The following is a 19,507-nucleotide window of genomic DNA, read 5'->3' on the forward strand; positions in this document are numbered from 1 at the left end:
TTGAGAGATGGAAAAGGAGCTCAAATCTTGACTTCCAAATTTGTACTCTACATGAACTTCAGTACAGCTTTGTTTTATTTCTCACAAATTTGTTAATCGCTTTGAGAAACATCCAACCTTTAGTCTCAATTCAATTTTCCTGCATTTCAGTTCAGGAAGAATAATGAGTATTATAGATTTGACGGTCCCTCTGTTTTTAGAGAGTTCATTTAAAATGGCAGAATATCTATGTCAGGACTAGTCTTTACTGTCTTTGTGGTATAATTTTTCCTCATGTTCTTTTAAAGTAGATTTTTTTGACCTTTAATATGAAGAGGAGCTGCATAGAATGAGGAGATTTTACTTCTGTCCTTTTGTTTTCTTTTTCTTTTTCTTTTTTTTTTTTTGTTGAATAAGTACTGATCTTAAAGATTAGAAGGTTCTTCCTGACGTAAGATCGCACTAGCCTAAAAGAATGCAAGTATCAGAAATAAAATCTGAATCTCCTTTTTTTGTCCAGAAGGGCCAGGGAAATAATAGGGTGAAAACTGACTTGTAGCCATGCTAGTCTTCCTTCAGAAAAGCAAACTGAGTTTTTCTTACATTCCCTGTCCTTTGGATGCTGTTGCTCATCTGCATTAATGTTATCAAAAGCAAGAACCAGTAACACATCTGTCAGATGAACCTCCATTCATGTCCCCTTCCAAAAGGGAATTCAAAAGCTTTCTAGCTTTTAACAGTGCTATCACATCTCTCCAGAAGATTTGTGTGCATCTAAAATCAGAACAGCAGGGGTTGTGTGTGCTGAAGTGCAGCATTTTCAAACTTGTGAAGCCAGCCCCTTATACAATTAATGAATAATTAATCTCACACATTCTTGAAGGATTGATGTCAGTGAGCTCTAGATCAAAGAGTCTTTGGGATAAGAGCAATAGCAGCATAGACTAGGAAGAAATATCCTTTACATCTTCCACGGGGGTTGCAGAATCACAATCCTTGTTTCTTTCCTTCATGGAGAGAGTGATAGATATGTTTTGTAGTTATTTACTGGCTGAGGATAGCAGAGGGTGGACTTTCATAGCAGAATGCACCCTGACTGAAATGCTTAATAGGTTATATTACATTTCTTAATTCACCCTTGCCTGGTACACAGTTGTGTCTGTGAAGATGTCTGCCGTCCAGCGAAAAAGTGTGATTGTGCTGAAACATCAGTAACGTGACTATTGTGCTGCTTTTTTTTTTCTTGCATATTCGTTGTATTTATTCAAGCCACTCTCTTTTTCTAGGGACATTCACACAACCACAGGGAAAATCAAAAGAGCTGTGTTACAATTCACCCCAGCCAGCTGGACCTACGTCCGCTGGTTTGACCCTAAGTCTTCATTTCAAAGGGTGGCTGGAATCTACCTTTTCATGATCATTTGGCAGGTAAGAAATTCTGTGAAATCAAAGCTGCCATCAGCTCAGTTACTTATGGGCTGTGTTTAACTGGAAGATATTCTAATGCAATGTGTGTCCATCATTGAAATACACAGTTAAATGAATTGATAATACAGGATTGGTCAGGGCTTTGTTCATGGCAGTTACATGATAGTTCAGGAGTGTAATTACAGAATCTGTGGGAAAAAAAAAAAAACCTCAAATGTTGCAGATTGCTGTACTGGCCATCAGATTGCTCTTTGCAATTGATACAGGTTTTTTTTAAATGGCTAGACAGTGGCTTTTTAATTTTTTTTTTTTTTGGTTTTGTTGTATGAGGGGTGTTTTTGTTGGTTGGTGAGGGGTTTTTTGGTTTTTATTTTGGTTTTTATTTTGGTTTTTATTTTGGTTTTTATTTTGGTTTTTATTTTGGTTTTTATTTTGGTTTTTATTTTGGTTTTTATTTTGGTTTTTATTTTGGTTTTTATTTTGGTTTTTATTTTGGTTTTGTGGGGTTTTGATATGTGGGTGGTGGTGTCGTTGTTTGGGGGTTTTTGTTTGGTTTTTGTGTTTTTTCTTCTTTCCTATTGACTGTTGGATGGATCACTGGTAGTCTGAGCTCTGGTCTTGATCCAGCAAGACTCTATAATATGTCCCAGCTGCTTCAGTATTTCGTCATGCAAATGCTAGCAGACTTCACTAAAACTTTGGTTTTTTTAATTCACTGAATTTAGTTTTTAAAAGGAGAACCATTAGTATATATATAGGTGTATATTTTTTTTAATATGATCTCTTCTACTCCTCTAATAAATTTACCTCAGTCATTTGATTTAGGATATTAAAGCTATCAGAAGACCTCTGAAGTGTGAATTAGCGTCTGATCCCTTAATGGGTGTCTGGAAAGAGAGCAAATACTTTCACAGAGGTGTCTAGGGGAGAATTCTTTGTTTTACTAGTATATTTGTTGCTTGTCCTAGAACAGAAATCTTAGACTCTTTCAACCTTCAATCTAACCAGCAGGGCTATAGTAGAGCATAAATAGTTTTACTTCTGTGTTTTAGCTCTCATATTAATATTTGCACATTTTCTGTAGTAACTTATTAAGAGATTAAGAGTTATGGAAGTTGAACGCTAACTTTTTTTTTTTTTTCCAGCTGACTGAGTTGAACACTTTCTTTTTAAAACATATCTTTGTGTTCCAAGCCAGCCACCCTTTAAGCTGGGGGAGAATTCTCTTCATAGGAATCATTACAGCACCCACTGTAAGGTAATTTTGTTGCCATGGTGTTTTTTCTTCAGTTTAAGGTAGCTTGACTTCTAGGCATCCAAGAACTGCATATATTAGTTTGTAAGTGTAGCACATCTGAAGAAGTTTATGCTTTTTCTACCATGAAAAGCAAAACAATTACCACTTTTCAATAAAGTGTATTTTCTGACAAGTGAACTAATAAAGTAAAATGTATATAAACATCTGTGTTTCCATAGGGATGCAGAACCAGTCTGTTCCATCTTCTGTTTGTATAGCACCTCCCTGTTTTGTGAGTTCACTGCGTATGTTATCCCCAAGGACTACATGTGAAAGTATCGAAGCTGATGAGTCTGATGTTCACAAAAGTGTAGATAAGGAAAAATATAACTGTTGGGTTTTCTGACTGAGACCGTTATTGTGTTTATCTACAGGCACTATTAGAGTGTTATAATAAAAGATAGAGCATTGCCATATTCTGAATAACTGAACAGTATATATGCAGTGTTAAGAGTTGTATAGAAACATTAACCTGCTTTTAGTCATGCACACTGTTTCACATTGTTAGCAGAGTCCCCTGTATCTTTTTTCTTTAAAATTTTCTTTTGAACTACGAGTAGGTAGACAGAATACACACAGTTCTGAAATTAGAAGCAGGGAATTTACTATTCATGAGTAGAGTGATGTTACCTTGGACAGTTAAATGGCAGCCATGCATTGGTTCATTCCTGAAATACAGCTGTTAGTGTCTGAAGTTATGTGCACCAATTCCACACTGTTAGTTAAATCACCTTAAACATCTTCTAAGATCCTGTATAGATGAGCTTTTAAGTATTTTTATGGCACTTGGTAATCTGTAGAAGTCTTTATTCTTAAACAATCCTTGTATTGTTGGATTAATAACACTTGTCTTCCCCATCTGTCAGTGGAATTCAGAGACTGAGAAAAGGAATTTTGGTCCCAATTCTTTGGAATTCCATTCTCTAAACTCTTAAAATTTAGGAGCGTAAGAACATAAAGAACAGAACAGTCTCCAGACAGTTTCCAAAATAGTGAGAAAATCTCCTCTGTTCTTGAAAGGAAAACATGCCAGTAGTTAGAGCACTCACCCAGGATATTGAATAGCTATATTGAGTTTCTTTGAAGATTCAAACCCACATCTCTCAAGAAAATGCAATTGCTAATAAATTAAAGACAAACTCTGGAAAAAGTGGGGGTTTCTCTAATTCTTTCGAAGCTGTTGCACTTTGCCTGAAAGAGTTGGAGATTCAGTGGAGAGGCAGGAGACAAGTTAACTTTGTTTTTCTACTAGTTTGGGTACTTTCCCAGTCCTCGCTCTCAGGTTTGTTTTCTGTGTTGCTTCAAGCTACTCGATCTATGTGATAATCTGTCCTACTAGAATTGAAGCCGTCTGGTTGACATCCAGTATGATTGCATGTGATTTTAACCATCAGCATGCCATTTTCAGTATAGGTATAGATTTGTATCATAAACTTGTTTTCTAAATGTAAAAACTTTGGGGACTTTCAAGGTCACTGAGGAATTTTCCTGTTTCCCTTCTCAGGCAATACTATGCGTACCTCACAGATACACAGTGCAAGAGGGTAGGAACTCAGTGCTGGGTGTTCGGGTAAGTGTGCTGGGTGTTCGGGTAAGTGTTCTTGCTGCAATCTTGTAGCACTTGGACAAGTGTTAAGCTTGAGTCCAGCACAGAAACAGGCTTTGCATGAAGCCAGTCCTTGTCTTGTGTTGGTTTTCGTATAAAGAACAGTATGGAGAGATTTTATCTTTTTTTTTTTTTTTTTTAAGTACAGGGGAAAGGAAAATTCTAGATTTAGAGGTAGAATATGGGAAGTGATGGAATGAGTAAGGAGAAAAACAGAAGGAAGAACTAGGAACTGCGGGATAAAGCTAGGCTTCTTCAAAGTAGCATTGGCCTTGCAGCCTGTATTTTCAGTCAGGTGAGAGGGATAAAATATTTGCCTTTACCGCTTGCCAGTCACTGGGGCAACGTTTACCTGGCCATCAAAGTGGGCATTGATGCTGTTAGCGGAATCACAGCCGAAGACAGTGAAATAAACCACAGTTATCAACTATTTTTATTCTATTCTCAAAGAAGGAAAAGAATAACGCTATGAATGATGGTTACCTGGGCTATAATCTCTTTCAACAAGTCTCTTGGAGGAGACCTTTAGATGAAGAGTTTGCATGATTGATTCGGGTGAGAGCTTCCTTCTCTAGATGGCTTGACTAAAATGTACTGTTCTGGAAACTTGAAGCATATCCTGTTGTGGCATTGTAAGTTTTCTATGAGTAAGCAGTGTAATAGTGTCTCTTTTGATTTGTGACTTGGAAGCTTACAAACAGGAAAACATAAAAGATCCTAAATCACATCTTAAAGAAAAAAATATATATTTTAAGAAACTATTCAAGAAGTTAATGTTTGATGGCAATGATTTTAAATTAAAACAGCCATTTCATTCTCTCCATCAAGATTAGTGTGTGTCTTATTTCCAGAATTGTCTGAACCATTTTCATCTTTAATAGAAGAATCTGTTTTAGATTGGAGTAGCATTTAAATGAGCCATAAAATACTCAGATCTAATTTAGACACAGTGCTGTGGCAAACTTATCTCACCTTTACTGTTAGGCTTAGGGATGTTACAGAGTTTTAAGAAGAGTGCAGGGCTGGTAGGCATGTTTCCAGGTACAGTACACCACCGTAAGGAATACCCCTATCTCAGTGTTTGAGGTGAGAGAAGAGCATGCTGCAATGTAATTGCAGGTGTTTTTACTCTTGTTTTAAATGTACCCTGGTGAACATGACACATGTCTCCTTGGGTTTGGCTAGGCTTAAATATTCACCTCTTTCACTGACTTAACACCTTCCTCGATGTATCTATTACTGTCTTCAACTCATGACCGTAACATCCAGTGGACATACAAAAGGTAGTCACTCTGTTTAGTTTTACTGGTACTGGACAGGAAATGATAATATTTTCTGTAGGCCTAAACCTCCTGCATTATTATTCCTAAAGAGAGTCTGTAACGTACACAGTCCTTAAAAAGGCATTGGATTTTTTTTATTATCATGGCAGAGTAACCTGTTTCATCTGAGAGAAAGAATGTAAACATTCTTTTGCAAACTGAAGGGAAATATGATGCTGAATGTTTGCCTTCTGGCTCTAAAAAAATTGTTATGGTTTACAGAAACCATCATCCTAGCTCTCCCTAAACACATTAGTGTAATATATGTCAATAAATAGAAGCCCAAATATCTCTTTATGATCATGTTGTTATCCCATAACACGAACTTGCTGCCTACAAGGTTACATAGGAAGAGGCGATCGACTCCACGCCTCAAGACTGCCTCCGATAAAAAAGAAAAAAGGGTAATTGTGGTAGGCAATTCCCTTCTGAGAGGGACGGAGGGCCCGATATGCAGAGCTGACCCTCAGCATCGGGAAGTTTGTAGCCTACCTGGAGCTCGGATCAGGGACATCACCAGGGCGCTCCCCAACCTGGTGCACCCAACGGACTACTATCCGCTGCTGATCTTCCAGACAGATGGGGAGGAAGCGGCATCCCGTAGTCTGAGGGAAATGAAGAAAGATTTCAGGGCCTTGGGACGATGGTGAAAGAGTCTGGGGCTCAAGTTATCTTCTCTTCCCTCTTTCCATTTTTGGGTGATGATGTGGGATGGAATAGAAAAATTAAGTCCGTAAATGATTGGCTTCGGGACTGGTGCTACAGGCAAGGCTTTGGGTTCTTTGATAACGGCTGGTTTTATAAGACACCAGTCTGGTCAGTGATATGTGGGAAAGGTTTATCCCACAGGGGTAAAAGGATGCTGGGACAGGAATTAGCAGGGCTCATTTGGAGGGCTTTACACTAGATTTGAAGGGGGATGGGATCGTAGCTGGGCTTGCATCAGTGGGGCAGCACGCTGGAATCAATAAAGACCGGGAGGCCCCCCAGGCCCCTAGGGTGAAATCGGTGTACTCGGCTCGCTCCCTGAAATGCCTGTACACCAATGCGCGCAGCATGGGGAATAAGCAGGAGGAGTTAGAAACCTGCGTTCGGTCAGGAGATTATGATCTGGTGGCATTAACAGAGACATGGTGGGACAGCTCACATGACTGGAATGTGGTCATGGATGGCTATGTCCTTCTCAGGAAAGACAGGCCAGCAAGGCGAGGTGGTGGAGTTGCTCTTTATGTGAGAGAGCAACTGCAATGTATAGAGTACTGTCCAGGGGCGGTTGAGGAGCAAGTTGAGAGTCTGTGGGTGAGAATTCAGGGGCAGGCTGGCAGGGGTGACACTGTTGTGGGAGTCTATTACAGGCCACCAGATCAGAGTGAGGATGTTGATGAGGCCTTCTATGGGCAGCTGAGCGTGGCCTCACAGTCACAGGCTCTGGTTGTTATGGGGGATTTTAACTACCCTGATGTTTGCTGGAAGGACTACTCAGCCAGCCAGCCTCAGTCTAGGAGGTTCCTCCAGTGCATTGACGATAAGTTTCTGGTGCAAATGGTGGAGGAGCCGACTAGGAGAGGTGCGCTGCTGGATCTCGTCCTCACTAACAAGGAGGGTCTGGTTGAAGCAGTAAAGGTGGGGGGCTGCCTTGGTTGCAGCGACCATGAGATGGTGGAGTTCAGGATCTCGTGTGGCAGGAACAGAATAGCAAGCAGAATTGCAACCCTGGACTTCAGCAGGGCCGACTTTGGCCTGTTCAAACAATTGCTGGGGGAAATCCCGTGGGCAAGGCTGCTAGAAGGTAAAGGGGCCCAAGATAGTTGGTTAACATTCAGGGACTGCTTCTACCAAGCTCAAGATCAGAGCATCCCGACCTGCAGGAAGTCAAGGAAGGGAGCCAGGAGACCTGCGTGGTTAAACAGGGAACTGCTGGGCAAACTCAAGTGGAAGAGGAGAGTTTACAGATCATGGAAGGAGGGGCTGGCCACTTGGGAAGAATATAAGGCTGTTGTCAGAGGATGTAGGGAGGCAACTAGGTAAGCTAAGGCCTCCTTAGAGTTAAACCTGGCGAGAGGGGTCAAGGATGACAGAAAGAGCTTCTTCAAATACATGGCAGACAAAACTAACACCAGAGGCAACGTAGGCCCACTGATGAATGGGGTGGGTGCCCTGGTGACAGAAGATACAGAGAAAGCAGAGTTACTGAATGCCTTCTTTGTCTCTGTCTACTCTGCCGGAGGCTGTCCTGAGGAGCCCCGTACCCCTGAGGCCCCAGAGGAAGGCAGGGCAATGGAGGAGTTTGTCTTAGTTAATGAGGACTGGGTTAGGGACCAGTTAAGCAATCTGGACATCCATAAATCCATGGGTCCAGATGGGATGCACCCGCGGGTGCTGAGGGAGCTGGCTGAAGTCATTGCTGGACCACTCTCCATCATCTTTACCAAGTCTTGGGAAACGGGAGAGGTGCCTGAGGACTGGAGGAAAGCAAATGTCACTCCGGTCTTCAAAAAGGGCAAGAAGGAGGAGCTGGGCAACTATAGACCGGTCAGCCTCACCTCTGTCCCTGGGAAAGTGATGGAACACCTTATCCTTGGTGCCATCTTAAGACATATCAAGGATAAGAGGGTCATCAGGGGCAGTCAACATGGCTTCACCAAGGGGAAGTTGTGCTTGACCAACCTCATAGCCTTTTATGAAGACATAACAAGGTGGATTGACGATGGCAGAGTGGTGGATGTGGTCTTCCTTGACTTCAGCAAAGCATTTGACACCGTCTCCCACAGCATCCTCACAGCAAAACTGAGGAAGTGTGGACTGGATGATCGGGTAGTGAGGTGGACTGCAAACTGGCTGAAGGAGAGAAGCCAGAGAGTTGTGGTCAATGGGGCAGAGTCTGGTTGGAGGCCTGTATCTAGTGGAGTGCCTCAAGGGTCAGTTCTGGGACCAGTATTATTCAATATATTCATCAATGACTTGGATGAGGGAATAGAGTGCACTGTCAGCAAGTTTGCTGATGACACCAAGCTGGGAGGAGTGGCTGACATGCCAGAGGGCTGTGCTGCCATCCAGTGAGACCTGGACAGGCTGGAGAGTTGGGCGGGGAAAAATTTAATGAAATATAACAAGGGAAAATGTAGAGTCTTGCATCTGGGCAGGAACAACCCCAGGTTCCAGTATAGGTTGGGGAATGACCTATTAGAGAGCAGTGTAGGGGAAAGGGACCTGGGGTCCTGGTGGACAGCAGGATGACCATGAGCCAGCACTGTGCCCTTGTGGCCAAGAAGGCCAATGGCATCCTGGGGTGTATTAGAAGGGGGGTGGTTAGTAGGTCGAGAGAGGTTCTCCTTCCCCTCTACTCTGCCCTGGTGAGACCTCATCTGGAATATTGTGTCCAGTTCTGGGCCCCTCAGTTCAAGAAGGACAGGGAACTGCTGGAGAGAGTCCAGCGCAGGGCCACAAAGATGATGAAGGGAGTGGAGCGTCTTCCTTATGAGGAAAGGCTGAGGGAGCTGGGTCTCTTTAGCTTGGAGAAGAGGAGACTGAGGGGTGACCTCATCAATGTTTATAAATATATAAAGGGTGAGTGTCACGAGGATGGATCCAGGCTCTTCTCGGTGATGACCAAAAGCAAGACAAGGGGTAATGGGTTCAAGCTGGAACACAAGAGGTTCCACTTAAATTTGAGAGGAAACTTCTTCTCAGTGAGGGTGACGGAACATTGGAACAGGCTGCCCAGGGAGGTTGTGGATTCTCCTTCTCTGGAGACATTCAAAACTCACCTGGACGCCTTCCTGTGTAACCTCACCTAGGTGTTCCTGCCCTGGCAGGGGGATTGGACTAGATGATCTTTCGAGGTCCCTTCCAATCCCTAACATTCTGTGATTCTGTGAACTGCAATAGAATATTTATCTATAGTCCGATCTAATCGAGGGAAATGTGCATGAGGTAAGTATTCTCCTTGATACTGCTTACATCTGTAGTCTGCAAGAAAAAAAGAGCAACACCAGGAGTTCTTGTTGTTTGTTGGAAAAGCAGCGCTCTTCCAGTAACTAAACTGTCCGGAATCTAATTTCTGAAGCAATTAAAAGCAAGTATATAGAATATTCATATCTGTGGTGATGAAGAACCTCTTCTAAAGGTACAAATTAAATATGTAACAGCAAAACCATGGGAATAATTAAAATTAGTGCCTTGTGTTAGTATGAAACTGTGTTCTCTGTGGCTTGGCACATACTGTAGCGTCACTCTCAATAGGTGGACAGTAAGTGATGTAAGGCATGAACAAGGCCAGTGCAACAGCTCTGCTGGAAATTGCACCATTTTCATTAAGATGAAGCCTTTCAAAAAGGAATATCTGTTAGGATGTTACAAGACCATTTGGACTGAATAAAAGCTTACATGTCTTCTGCTTAGTATTCTCATGACCCCTCAGTAGAACACCAACACTTTTCACTGGTGGCATTTTCTGTCTTTTGATTTACCACTTCTTTAGCTGTAATAGCTGTCCTATTGTACAATGCACTTAACCCAAGTATTCTTGACAAGAATAATGGTAAGAATGTATAAATACAGCACAAACAGCGGTATCATTTTTGAGTCCTTGCTGAAAACAGCCTGTTGTTTTGTTTAGACCTTTGAGTATATCATACCCTCATACCCATGTTTGTTTCCTGATGGTGACATTTCTGTTCCCACTGCTGTACTTCTAGTTTAACTATTTTTTAATCTGCAGCTGGATCAGGAAACATAATACAAAACCAAAATTAAAAGTAGTCGGTGACCCAACAAAGTAACACTGCTCTCAAGTTTTTACTAATATGCACCTTGTTAATTTGCATTATTGTTCAATTACGTGTTAATTCCACAATTCTAAATTTTGGGCCCACTCATCATCCTGCAAGTCATGTTAGATGGTACAGAGAAAGCTGTAATTTATTATTGACACCAGGACCATCTCTGCAATACCAGTGGTTAAGTCATGCACGCATCTTTCCTCCCTCTTTGACGGAGGGAGCTGGGTCCTGTCTGCCAGGCAGTAGAGCTGGTTTTAACAACTCCCTGGTTGTGGACAGTGCTGGCAGGGAATGTGTCCTACAGCATTGAGCTTGGGAGACCGGAACGTTTGACCTGACGATGTTAAGTGTACCTACATTTGACGAGGAGTTTTCATGCATGTGCTCATATGTACAGCCTCAAAGTCACTACTGAACAAGTTTAATATTAAACTTGCAGAAATTGAATGGTTTTCTTCATTATTTGCTTTAGCTTGAGAAGAGTCAATTTTCTGCACTTCTGCTCCACTAGTGATGTTTCTACACTTGTATTTGTTAAAAATATGTAATTTGGGGTCCAGGACCTATACCAACTAAATATGTTTCCATGGAAGGTGATGGAAACTTTGGGTTCATAATCCCTTGTCCCACATCAAGTGGTGGACAAGCCTCCTTAGCTTTGAGCCTGAAAAGATGTAAACATCTGGTAAAAGCGAAAGAGCTGGGGATACTTGATTTTGTTCTTATAATGCCAGAAGGGAAAATAAATACTGCAATTTTTCCTCTCACATTTCGCCTGAAATTATCTGATGCTGTGGTGTGGACCTACATTTACATACAAACCAGAGCAAATGCATGGATTCTCAGAGGAATGCTGTTTCATGTTAATTTTCTCATTAAAATCCATCTGAAGCAAGCCTGCCTAGAATTTTAGTAAATTCACATCCAGTAGAGAAACACCCAAAGCACAGTTTTAGTTTACCCAACAGGGCATCTGTTGGTTGTTCAGCATGGAAAAGAAATTTATATCTGGTGAGGGCTGAAACACAGTAATAGGTATAAACAGAAATTCTCTGCTATTGGCACATGCTCCTGCTTGTTCCCTGGACAAGCAAAGGCTTGTGGAATTGTGAACTGCCAGTTGGACACTTCTTGTATGCTGTTTGTGCTGAAGAAAAGTTTAGGAAGAAAAATACATTTCAGTTAATGGTAGCGTTGGTGAGGTGTGCGCTGGCTAGAGAGTAGTGCTTGTGTAGAGCTAACAGCTTGGGTTGGGAACATGTGAGTTAAATCCTTGGTGTTTGTAACCACGTTTTCCCTCCCTCTCTTTCATTTACCCACAGGGTTATTGCTTTCCTTGAAGCTATTGTGTGCATAAAGTTTGGACAGGATCTTTTTTCCAAAACACAAATACTGTATGTTGTGTTTTGGCTTCTCTGTGTGGTAAGTGAGATTTCTCATGTGAAACATGAAGCATGGCAAAAGCATTGAAAGCATCTCAATAGTTTCCTCCCTGGAACACTGGCAGCAGGGGATCATTGTGTGGGAATGCTGGGGAAAAGCTTTGTGCATGACCCAGGAAAAGCAAATGCTAGATTGTTTAGAATACACTCCGAAGAGACTAGAATGACTTTTTTGCTTATTTCTTGACATAGCAGAATATAGCAACTTCACCAGTGCTTAACAGTGAAACAAACACTAGTTACAGGGAGCTTTATGAGAGAAAATGTCAGTTCGATTGAGGCTGACTTTGGTGGTGCTCGCTATAGTGCCCACTGACAGGAACAGAAGTTAATGAAAAGCATTAGTAAGTAGTGCATGTTGTTTCACGCTGAAGTCTTATAACTACATAAACAACCCTGCTTTATCAGGCAAAGCATTCTCACTCAGCCTGCAACTTTCTGTACTTCAGTGTGATTACTGCAAATGCAGCATGAAATGCCCATTTTATAACAGTAAATGGATGTTTGTCTTGCCAGACTTGTAGCTCTGATGCCAAACACATTTTTAACAGTGAAAAATAAGGCATTTATAATGGGCTGAGAGATAAATACTTCTCCCTTTTAGCTGGGAACACAGTTTGAACAGGTGATAGGGAGTCAGAATTTATTGTTCTCCTATTTCACATGATGATTTTACTCCCAAAACTTCAGAGGAGAAAAGTACTGAATTGCTTCCCGGATCAGAGCACCACAAAACCAAACATGCAACCCAGCCTGAAGCATGGGGCAGGGAGAAGGAGAATTTGTGTTTCTCGCAGTCTGGTTATTCCTGATAATATACGTATGAATTCCTGCCAACTGCCTTTGACTCTACAGGGTGATGACAGAAATCATACTGACGTGTATCCTGCATGTATGCGAGTGATCTGTATGTATTCTCATGCTCCCAGTGAGAACTGCTCTGCACACCCCACGGTGGCAAAGTGTATGGGTACCTTGGAGTTAGCATGAGTCTTACTCATCCTGACAAAAGATGCAGAGAGAAACAGAGCATGAAAGTTTTTGAATGCAGAATCTCCAGATACTCTGAGACCTTGAACTAGCAAGGAATATAGGAAAAGTTTTACGGATTTTTTTTTCTTCCTTTGTTTAGGCCTTTACAACTTTCCTGTGTTTATATGGTATGGTTTGGTACGCAGAATACTACGGCCACCGAGAAAAGGTACTTTATTAGGAAGCCTATTTTTAATACCAGAGTTAAAACTGCAATGCTCCTAGATATTAGAATTCTTTACCAGAAGTAGTATAAATGGGGGTGAGGGAGGATGGTCCAGAGTCTAACTGAAGTCAATAGAAAGAACTCTGAATTCAGCAGGCCTTGGACAGATCCCAAATTACACTGTGGTTTCTAAAGAATGCTGTCCTCTTAGTTACTCAAAATGAGGCTGTAATTTAGCAAAGCATTCAGAGATGAATGGTTAGCTAATGTTCCCATTGTACAGGTGGAATGCTAGGGGAATATTAAGAATACTTGGTTACACAACAGATCACGTGTCAAGGGGTGAGTTCTTACTGTATCATCTATGTTGTACCTTCTAACTGGGAAGGGAAAAGTCCTAAGTAGTGGCTGAGTTTCATGGGGACTTCTGCCACAGTTTAAATTTGCAAGTCTAATTTCGAACAGAAGTGCCGATCACAAGAATCAGCATCCCTATGACATGTGTCCTTCTTGTTTTTGCAGACCTTATCAGAAAGCGAAGACAGCCCGTACAGTCCAGATGCTTCCTGGCTTCATTCTAAATTCAGTAGAGGTATTGGCACTTTTGTACCTCTATTCCTGAAGTGGTAGCATTAAGGCTCAGTACTAGGAAATGGTGCTTGAGAAACTTATCTTGGCAACAACTGGACTTATTTAAACATCCCTGCAGGAGCTATACAGATAAATCATCTGCAAAGCTATTTGGATTTACTGCCTTTTTTCTTCTAACTCTTGGAAATATATTTGTTTTTTAATGAAGCACCTGAATTTTTCTGCCTTTATTCCAGGCCATTATTGTGAGTTTAGGGCATTATGCATTTCGTAACTCTTGTGGACAGGTTTTCTCTCTGAACATTGCATGTTTGATTTGAAACATATGAAAGCGAATTGTGCCTTTATTCCTACTTGTTAAGAAACATTCAAGAATGTACCCTGGACCTTGTGTTCTTACTGACACTTGCCTAGTCAATGCAGTGCTTGTGGTCATAAACAGCTTTCTCTGTCCTAAGCAAAGGCAGCCTCATTCTCTGACCTCTTTTCCCTACTCTAGAGGTCAGTTAAGTTACTCGCCTCATCTGTTAACTCTTTAGTGGGTTCTTGCTTATTGACCAAATATCAAGATCCACATCTCACATCTGGTAGTTATCTCTGTCAGAGTTTATGCTCCAGGTGTTTGTATCACTAAAAATATTTTTTATTTGCCATAGGCTCAAGAAACACCTACAGCAGAGCTTCTTTGTATTTCATACATTATTTTCCTGGATGCTGATATTAATTTATTCTTGGTTTAGTAAATCTGTGGATTTTGATATTTTGGAGAAAAAATGCTTGCACTCAAAATGTTTTTCCTATTTATGTATGCTGGAGAAATCTGGCCAAGCAAATCTTTCTCTAATCTTTTACTTAATTAATTACAAACTTCCTCCTCCTTCGTGTTTTGCTCTTGAATTCTTGTTTCAGTCCCCATTGTCTCCCTTTTCTTTCTCAGTCAAACATGGTCTGTCATATGAAAGACTGAAAAGAAGAAACGTACTCTCACAAGGATCTGTGACCTTCCGTAGTTCTTAACTTCTGATAGTGGTGCCTGCCATTAATAAAAATGTGGCGGTTTAATTATTGATGTCATTTAAAATGTAGGATGTTTCACCACTATATTTTGTTTTAGCAAACTTCTGAATTTTTTAGAAGAGAAAGCAATTCTCAAGACTACTGTAAAATTCTTTTTTTAAAAATAGAATAGGCCACTAGGTGGAGTACGAGTATCAGCCAGTTTGTATTAGCTTAAAATAGTCCATACTGTAAACATTGTAGCTCTAGAAAGCCTTACTGTCTTTTAGACAAGAGCTTAACAGTGTCAAATGTATATACGTTAAAAAAAAAAATTATTTCTCAGCAGGTGCTGACAATAGTCCAGCCAAACAAACAGTCAATAGTGAAAGCCATTCATCACGAAGAAGGAGTCGGCACTCCAAATCAAAAGTAACAAATGGCATCGGCAAGAAATGAGTGGTCTCTGACAACAGCCTACAGTGTGACCAGAGGTGACAAAGAAAATCAGACCTGGCTCTGAATTTCCACATGGAAGATTGATTTTTAAATTTAAAAAAAGGAGGTGTTGAAGAAAACGATGATCAAGATGGAGCCACCAGTGTAGTGCAAACCATTGCCTGCTGACACTTGCCATTCACTGATTTAAATCTAATTTCTTCAGCATGTGGCACCAAAATCTAATGAAGAGTATGCTGGAAAGAGAAGTAATTTTGTCATAGCAGGTACACCCTGTTTTGTGTTCAGGTGTTGCAAGTGCATTTTTAATATCTCAGTTGAGGACTTAAACACAAAAGTTAGTAAACCGATAAGCAGTTGGCATAGTTGGCTGGATTTTTTTTTTTTTACTGTTTTTGTTGTTCTCTAGAAGAGTACACAGTCCTTTGACTAAGAGCAACTGCCCTTCTTTCTCAGTCTCACAACTAAACTTTTCTATACAACAGTTAGTAAATATTTAAAACTTCCATATTTGTATCCAGCTGCTTGCTTTTATGTAAAGGCTCTTTAGACCTGGTGACAGGGTTTTACCAGTGAAGAAATGAGTCCAGGTTTCTTGTAAAGTATTTGAAATTGACCTTCAAACATGGTTCCTTTGTTCTGCATTGTCCTTCTGCTTGATTGCTATGGATTCTGTTTCTTTTAAGTATTTAAAATACTGACATAAAAACCTGTCGCAAAGTAGAGGGCCGTGCCTTCTGCCCTCACAGACAAATGTCATGTCATTTAGTTGTTTTTCCTCCTTTACTGCAGTGTGTTTTGCATCTTCAAGTGGAAATATGTATTTTTTTCAGCTGTGTCACATTATGTACAATGTTCCTTCCTATGTCCCTCTAATTTGCCTTTGCCTCAGCTGGAACCAGAAATCCCAGTGTCTTCAGACTGGTATCAGAAACTGCTTTGAAGGCTCTGCCTTACTAAGCCTGGTGATAAGGCAGTTTTTTGCTGAAGATGAGTTGCTTACTACTGCCATAAATGTAATTATTTGTGAGGCTTGCTGTAGTCTTCGGTGTCTGAGAGGCAGCATGATATTGCTGTGATATACCCCATTGCTTTGGTATTTCCTGTCATGCAGTCAGATACCCAACAGCAAAGTCACTCTTTCTTTGCAGCGTTTTTTTGTGTGTGGTGGTGTTTGTTGTGGGTGTCCGTTGTGGTTGGGGTTTTTTTTTGTTTGTTTGTTTGTTTGTTTGTTTAACATATTAATTCTGACATCTAGCAAAGTGGATAATTCTCCAGCACTGAATGTAATTATTAAATCAGGAGGTAAACAATCAAGAGCAATCAGTCCCTATATTATCAAAATGTTTTTGTGCCAACTAGATTTTGGGATTTATGGGGTTCAGAGGGGTAGGTAGCTCAAGCAAGAATAACTAATACCTGTTAGTTACTTAGTCTTCATAAGCAAATGGGATTTCCTTTTTCTATGAATGATGTTACTGTGATTTGCCACAGACTAAGTACTAAAAAAAATGCAGCAGAGTCTTTGTACAAGTGTATGATACTGTAAATAGAAGAAGTATCCTGTGTAAGCCATTAATTCCAATGTGCCACAGATTATCGATGTTTTCAATGCACTTAAGTGTTGCTGCTGAACTCCTCAGAGGCCCTTAATTTCTCACCCCCCTTTCAATCAAACATAAAGTCTACAACTTGGGAAGTAACTTAGTAGAAGCTGCTATATCATTGCTACAGTGACATCAAATGGTACAGGGGAAAAAATGTTAGGAAGACTTTCAGGCTTTCCTACAACTACTTGTTTTTCTCATACTATAGCAATTCCATGTATTGTCTCCTACATGTTGAAGAATGTACCTTTCTTTGGATCCTCAGACTTGTTACTTTTTTATTTTCTTGGTTATTAACTCAGTCTATGTAAGGCTGAAGAATGGCATTGTAAATTTTCTATTGATTCAATACCAAAGCAAGAGGTTGGAAATCTAATGGTTTAGATATCTTAAGTACTGTGGTTTTCAAAGGTGAGAGCCTGTTTTGTACTTGCAAGGTGTATAGACACCCACTACGTATACAAAGCTTACATGTGTAAGCAGATGCTGAAGTACAATATCTATTTGCCTGTGGGGGCAAACACACATTTTGTATAATAAATGCAGACCTGGTGCTCACCCTGCGGAATTGCACCCTAAAAATATTGAAAGGGCAAATATGAAGTGTCATCTTGTTGGAAGCTGAGTTCTGTATGCTATTACAGCAGCTTGGCCTTGAAGAAATGTTGTTTGACAACACCTTTAAAAATATTTCCCATGAAGTCTTTTTACTTTAATTTTTTTATGTTTGCTTGGGTTGTGTTTTTGGTTTTTGTTTGTTTGGTTGGGGTTTTTTGATACTTTAGAAGAGGGATGGCTAGGGAGAGGGGAAACTGAAGTAAACTATTCATGTGCTGCTTGGAAAATGGCACTTTGTGTCCTCTGTCAGCAGTTCTGGCTGGAATTCACATGTGTTCTCACAAATCCTCCGCTGACTGACAACTGTATTTTCAGCCCCATCATCTGGATGTGAGCTTTGCACGGGCAGGCCTTGGAAAGGTGCTTTTGATCACTGCTGTAAAACTAGTGATCCCAGTTCTATCATTTAGTGCGCTCCTGCTGAATTCTGTATGTGTGTAACACCTAAAATGACAAACCACTGAGCTGTTTAGCAACAAGCATCCGTGTACAAATTCTGCTGCTTGAACGGTATTTTGTAACAGAGGCACTGTCCTGGTTTTAAGTACTTGTTCTGTCGCGGCCTCTCATTCCTACTTTCCTGCTTCTGATGCTCTTTGCTGTCTCTGTCCTCTGGTGATCTCCCCTGCTGCTGTGCAGAGATCTGAGTTGGCCCTCCAGAGGCTGCCCACCAGTGGTAGCAGTCATTGAAGGGAGGCTGATTCAGGGCAGCGTGGTGTAAGCAGAGGATAGCGGCAAGAACATTAACTAGTGGATTAAATAAAAATGGAAGCTTTTCAAATGCAGGTATACAGCCAACCAGAGCTAGCCTTGGGTACTGGATTCCAGTACTAGAGCAGCCGCATAGATCATACACTGCATCTAATTAAATATTTGGAGTGTGATTTCAACCAGTGCTTTTGTTACTCTTCTGTGAAGATCATCATTTGATGTCCTAGCTGTTAAAACTGTAATATTTTTTACTTTGTTATCACAAGAGGACACAGATGTTACCATGTATTTAATAGTTTTTGAATAGACTTGCTCTGTATTGATTGCAAAGTATTGTATTTTGCAATAACTCAGTAAATCAACCCATGTCACCAGTATGTGTGTTTGTCTGTACCTGCAAGGTGTAGGAAATGATTACATACTGCCTTTAGAAGCTCTATTACATTTTATTCTATGTAATTGCATGCTGACAAATGCGGCAGTTCCTGACAGCCCACAGTGTGCACTGAGGTTTTGCTGTAGTTTGTTATTTCAGAGCAGCAGATCTGATAATATAAACAGTTATATTATGCCTTCTGAAGTCTCTCTAGTATACGGGATAAGTCTTGTCTTAACCTTAATTATTCTGGAGCACTCAGCATGGGAAAGACATGGACCTGTTGGAGAGGGTCCAGAGGAGGCCACAAAAATGATCAGAGGGCTGGAACAGCTCTGCTGTGAGGACAGGCTGAGAGAGCTGGGGTTGTTCAGCCTGGAGAAGAGAAGGCTCCAGGGAGACCTTATTGCGGCCTTTCAGTGCTTAAAAGGGGTCTATAAGAAAGATGGGGACAGACTTTTTAGGAGGACCTGTTGCGATAGGACAAGGAGTAATGGCTTTAAACTAAAAGAGGAGAGATTCAGGTTAGATGTGAGGAAGAAATTTTTTACAAGTTGGGGTGGTGAAACACTGGAACAGATTACCTAGAGAGGTGGTAGATGCCTCATGCCTGGAAACATTCAAGGCCAGGCTGAGCAGCCTAATCTAGTTGAAGATGTCCCTGCTCATTGCAGGAGGGTTGGACTAGAGGACCTTCGAAGGTCCCTTCCAACCCAGACTATTCTATGATTCTTTTTGGATTTGTTTTACTATTGGATGGGAGAGCTGAGTGTGGTGGGTTGACCCTCGCTGGACACCAGGTGCCCACCAAAGCTGCTCTATCACTCGCCTCCTCAGGGGGACAGGGGTGAGAAAATACAATGAAAGGCTCATGGGTTTATCACTCAGCAATTACCATCATAGGCAAAACAGACTCAACTTGGGGAAATTAATTTATTGACTTCAAGATCAGAGCAGGGTCGAGTGATGCGGCCAGCTGCATTTCTGCTCCATCATCCTGTGGCATAGGTTGCCCGGCATTTTGATAGTGTGATTTGGCACAGACTAGATGCTAGAGCCAAAGGCTGGCATGATACTGACTGAAATAGGTATTGGT

At 41.0% G+C, this 19,507-nt stretch overlaps 1 protein-coding gene across 2 annotated transcripts in view; it reads left to right on the forward strand.

Annotated features, from left to right (window-relative positions):
• PTDSS1 (phosphatidylserine synthase 1) overlaps positions 1 to 18,611 on the forward strand; it is a 38,024-nt gene extending 19,413 nt beyond the window's left edge. The window contains exons 7-13 of one of the 2 annotated variants that reach the window (XM_065629760.1): positions 1,266 to 1,407; positions 2,553 to 2,665; positions 4,209 to 4,274; positions 11,736 to 11,835; positions 12,988 to 13,056; positions 13,576 to 13,645; positions 14,987 to 18,611. In XM_065629760.1, the coding sequence (XP_065485832.1) occupies positions 1,266 to 1,407; positions 2,553 to 2,665; positions 4,209 to 4,274; positions 11,736 to 11,835; positions 12,988 to 13,056; positions 13,576 to 13,645; positions 14,987 to 15,099 (673 nt within the window). In that variant the 3' untranslated portion in view covers positions 15,100 to 18,611. The remainder of the gene's footprint in view (positions 1 to 1,265; positions 1,408 to 2,552; positions 2,666 to 4,208; positions 4,275 to 11,735; positions 11,836 to 12,987; positions 13,057 to 13,575; positions 13,646 to 14,986) is intronic. The other variant, XM_065629761.1, reaches the window with a different exon arrangement.
• The last annotated feature ends 896 nt before the right edge of the window (positions 18,612 to 19,507 follow it).

The sequence above is a fragment of the Caloenas nicobarica genome, chromosome 2 (assembly GCF_036013445.1).
Source record: "Caloenas nicobarica isolate bCalNic1 chromosome 2, bCalNic1.hap1, whole genome shotgun sequence".
NCBI classification, from domain to species: Eukaryota; Metazoa; Chordata; class Aves; order Columbiformes; family Columbidae; genus Caloenas; species Caloenas nicobarica.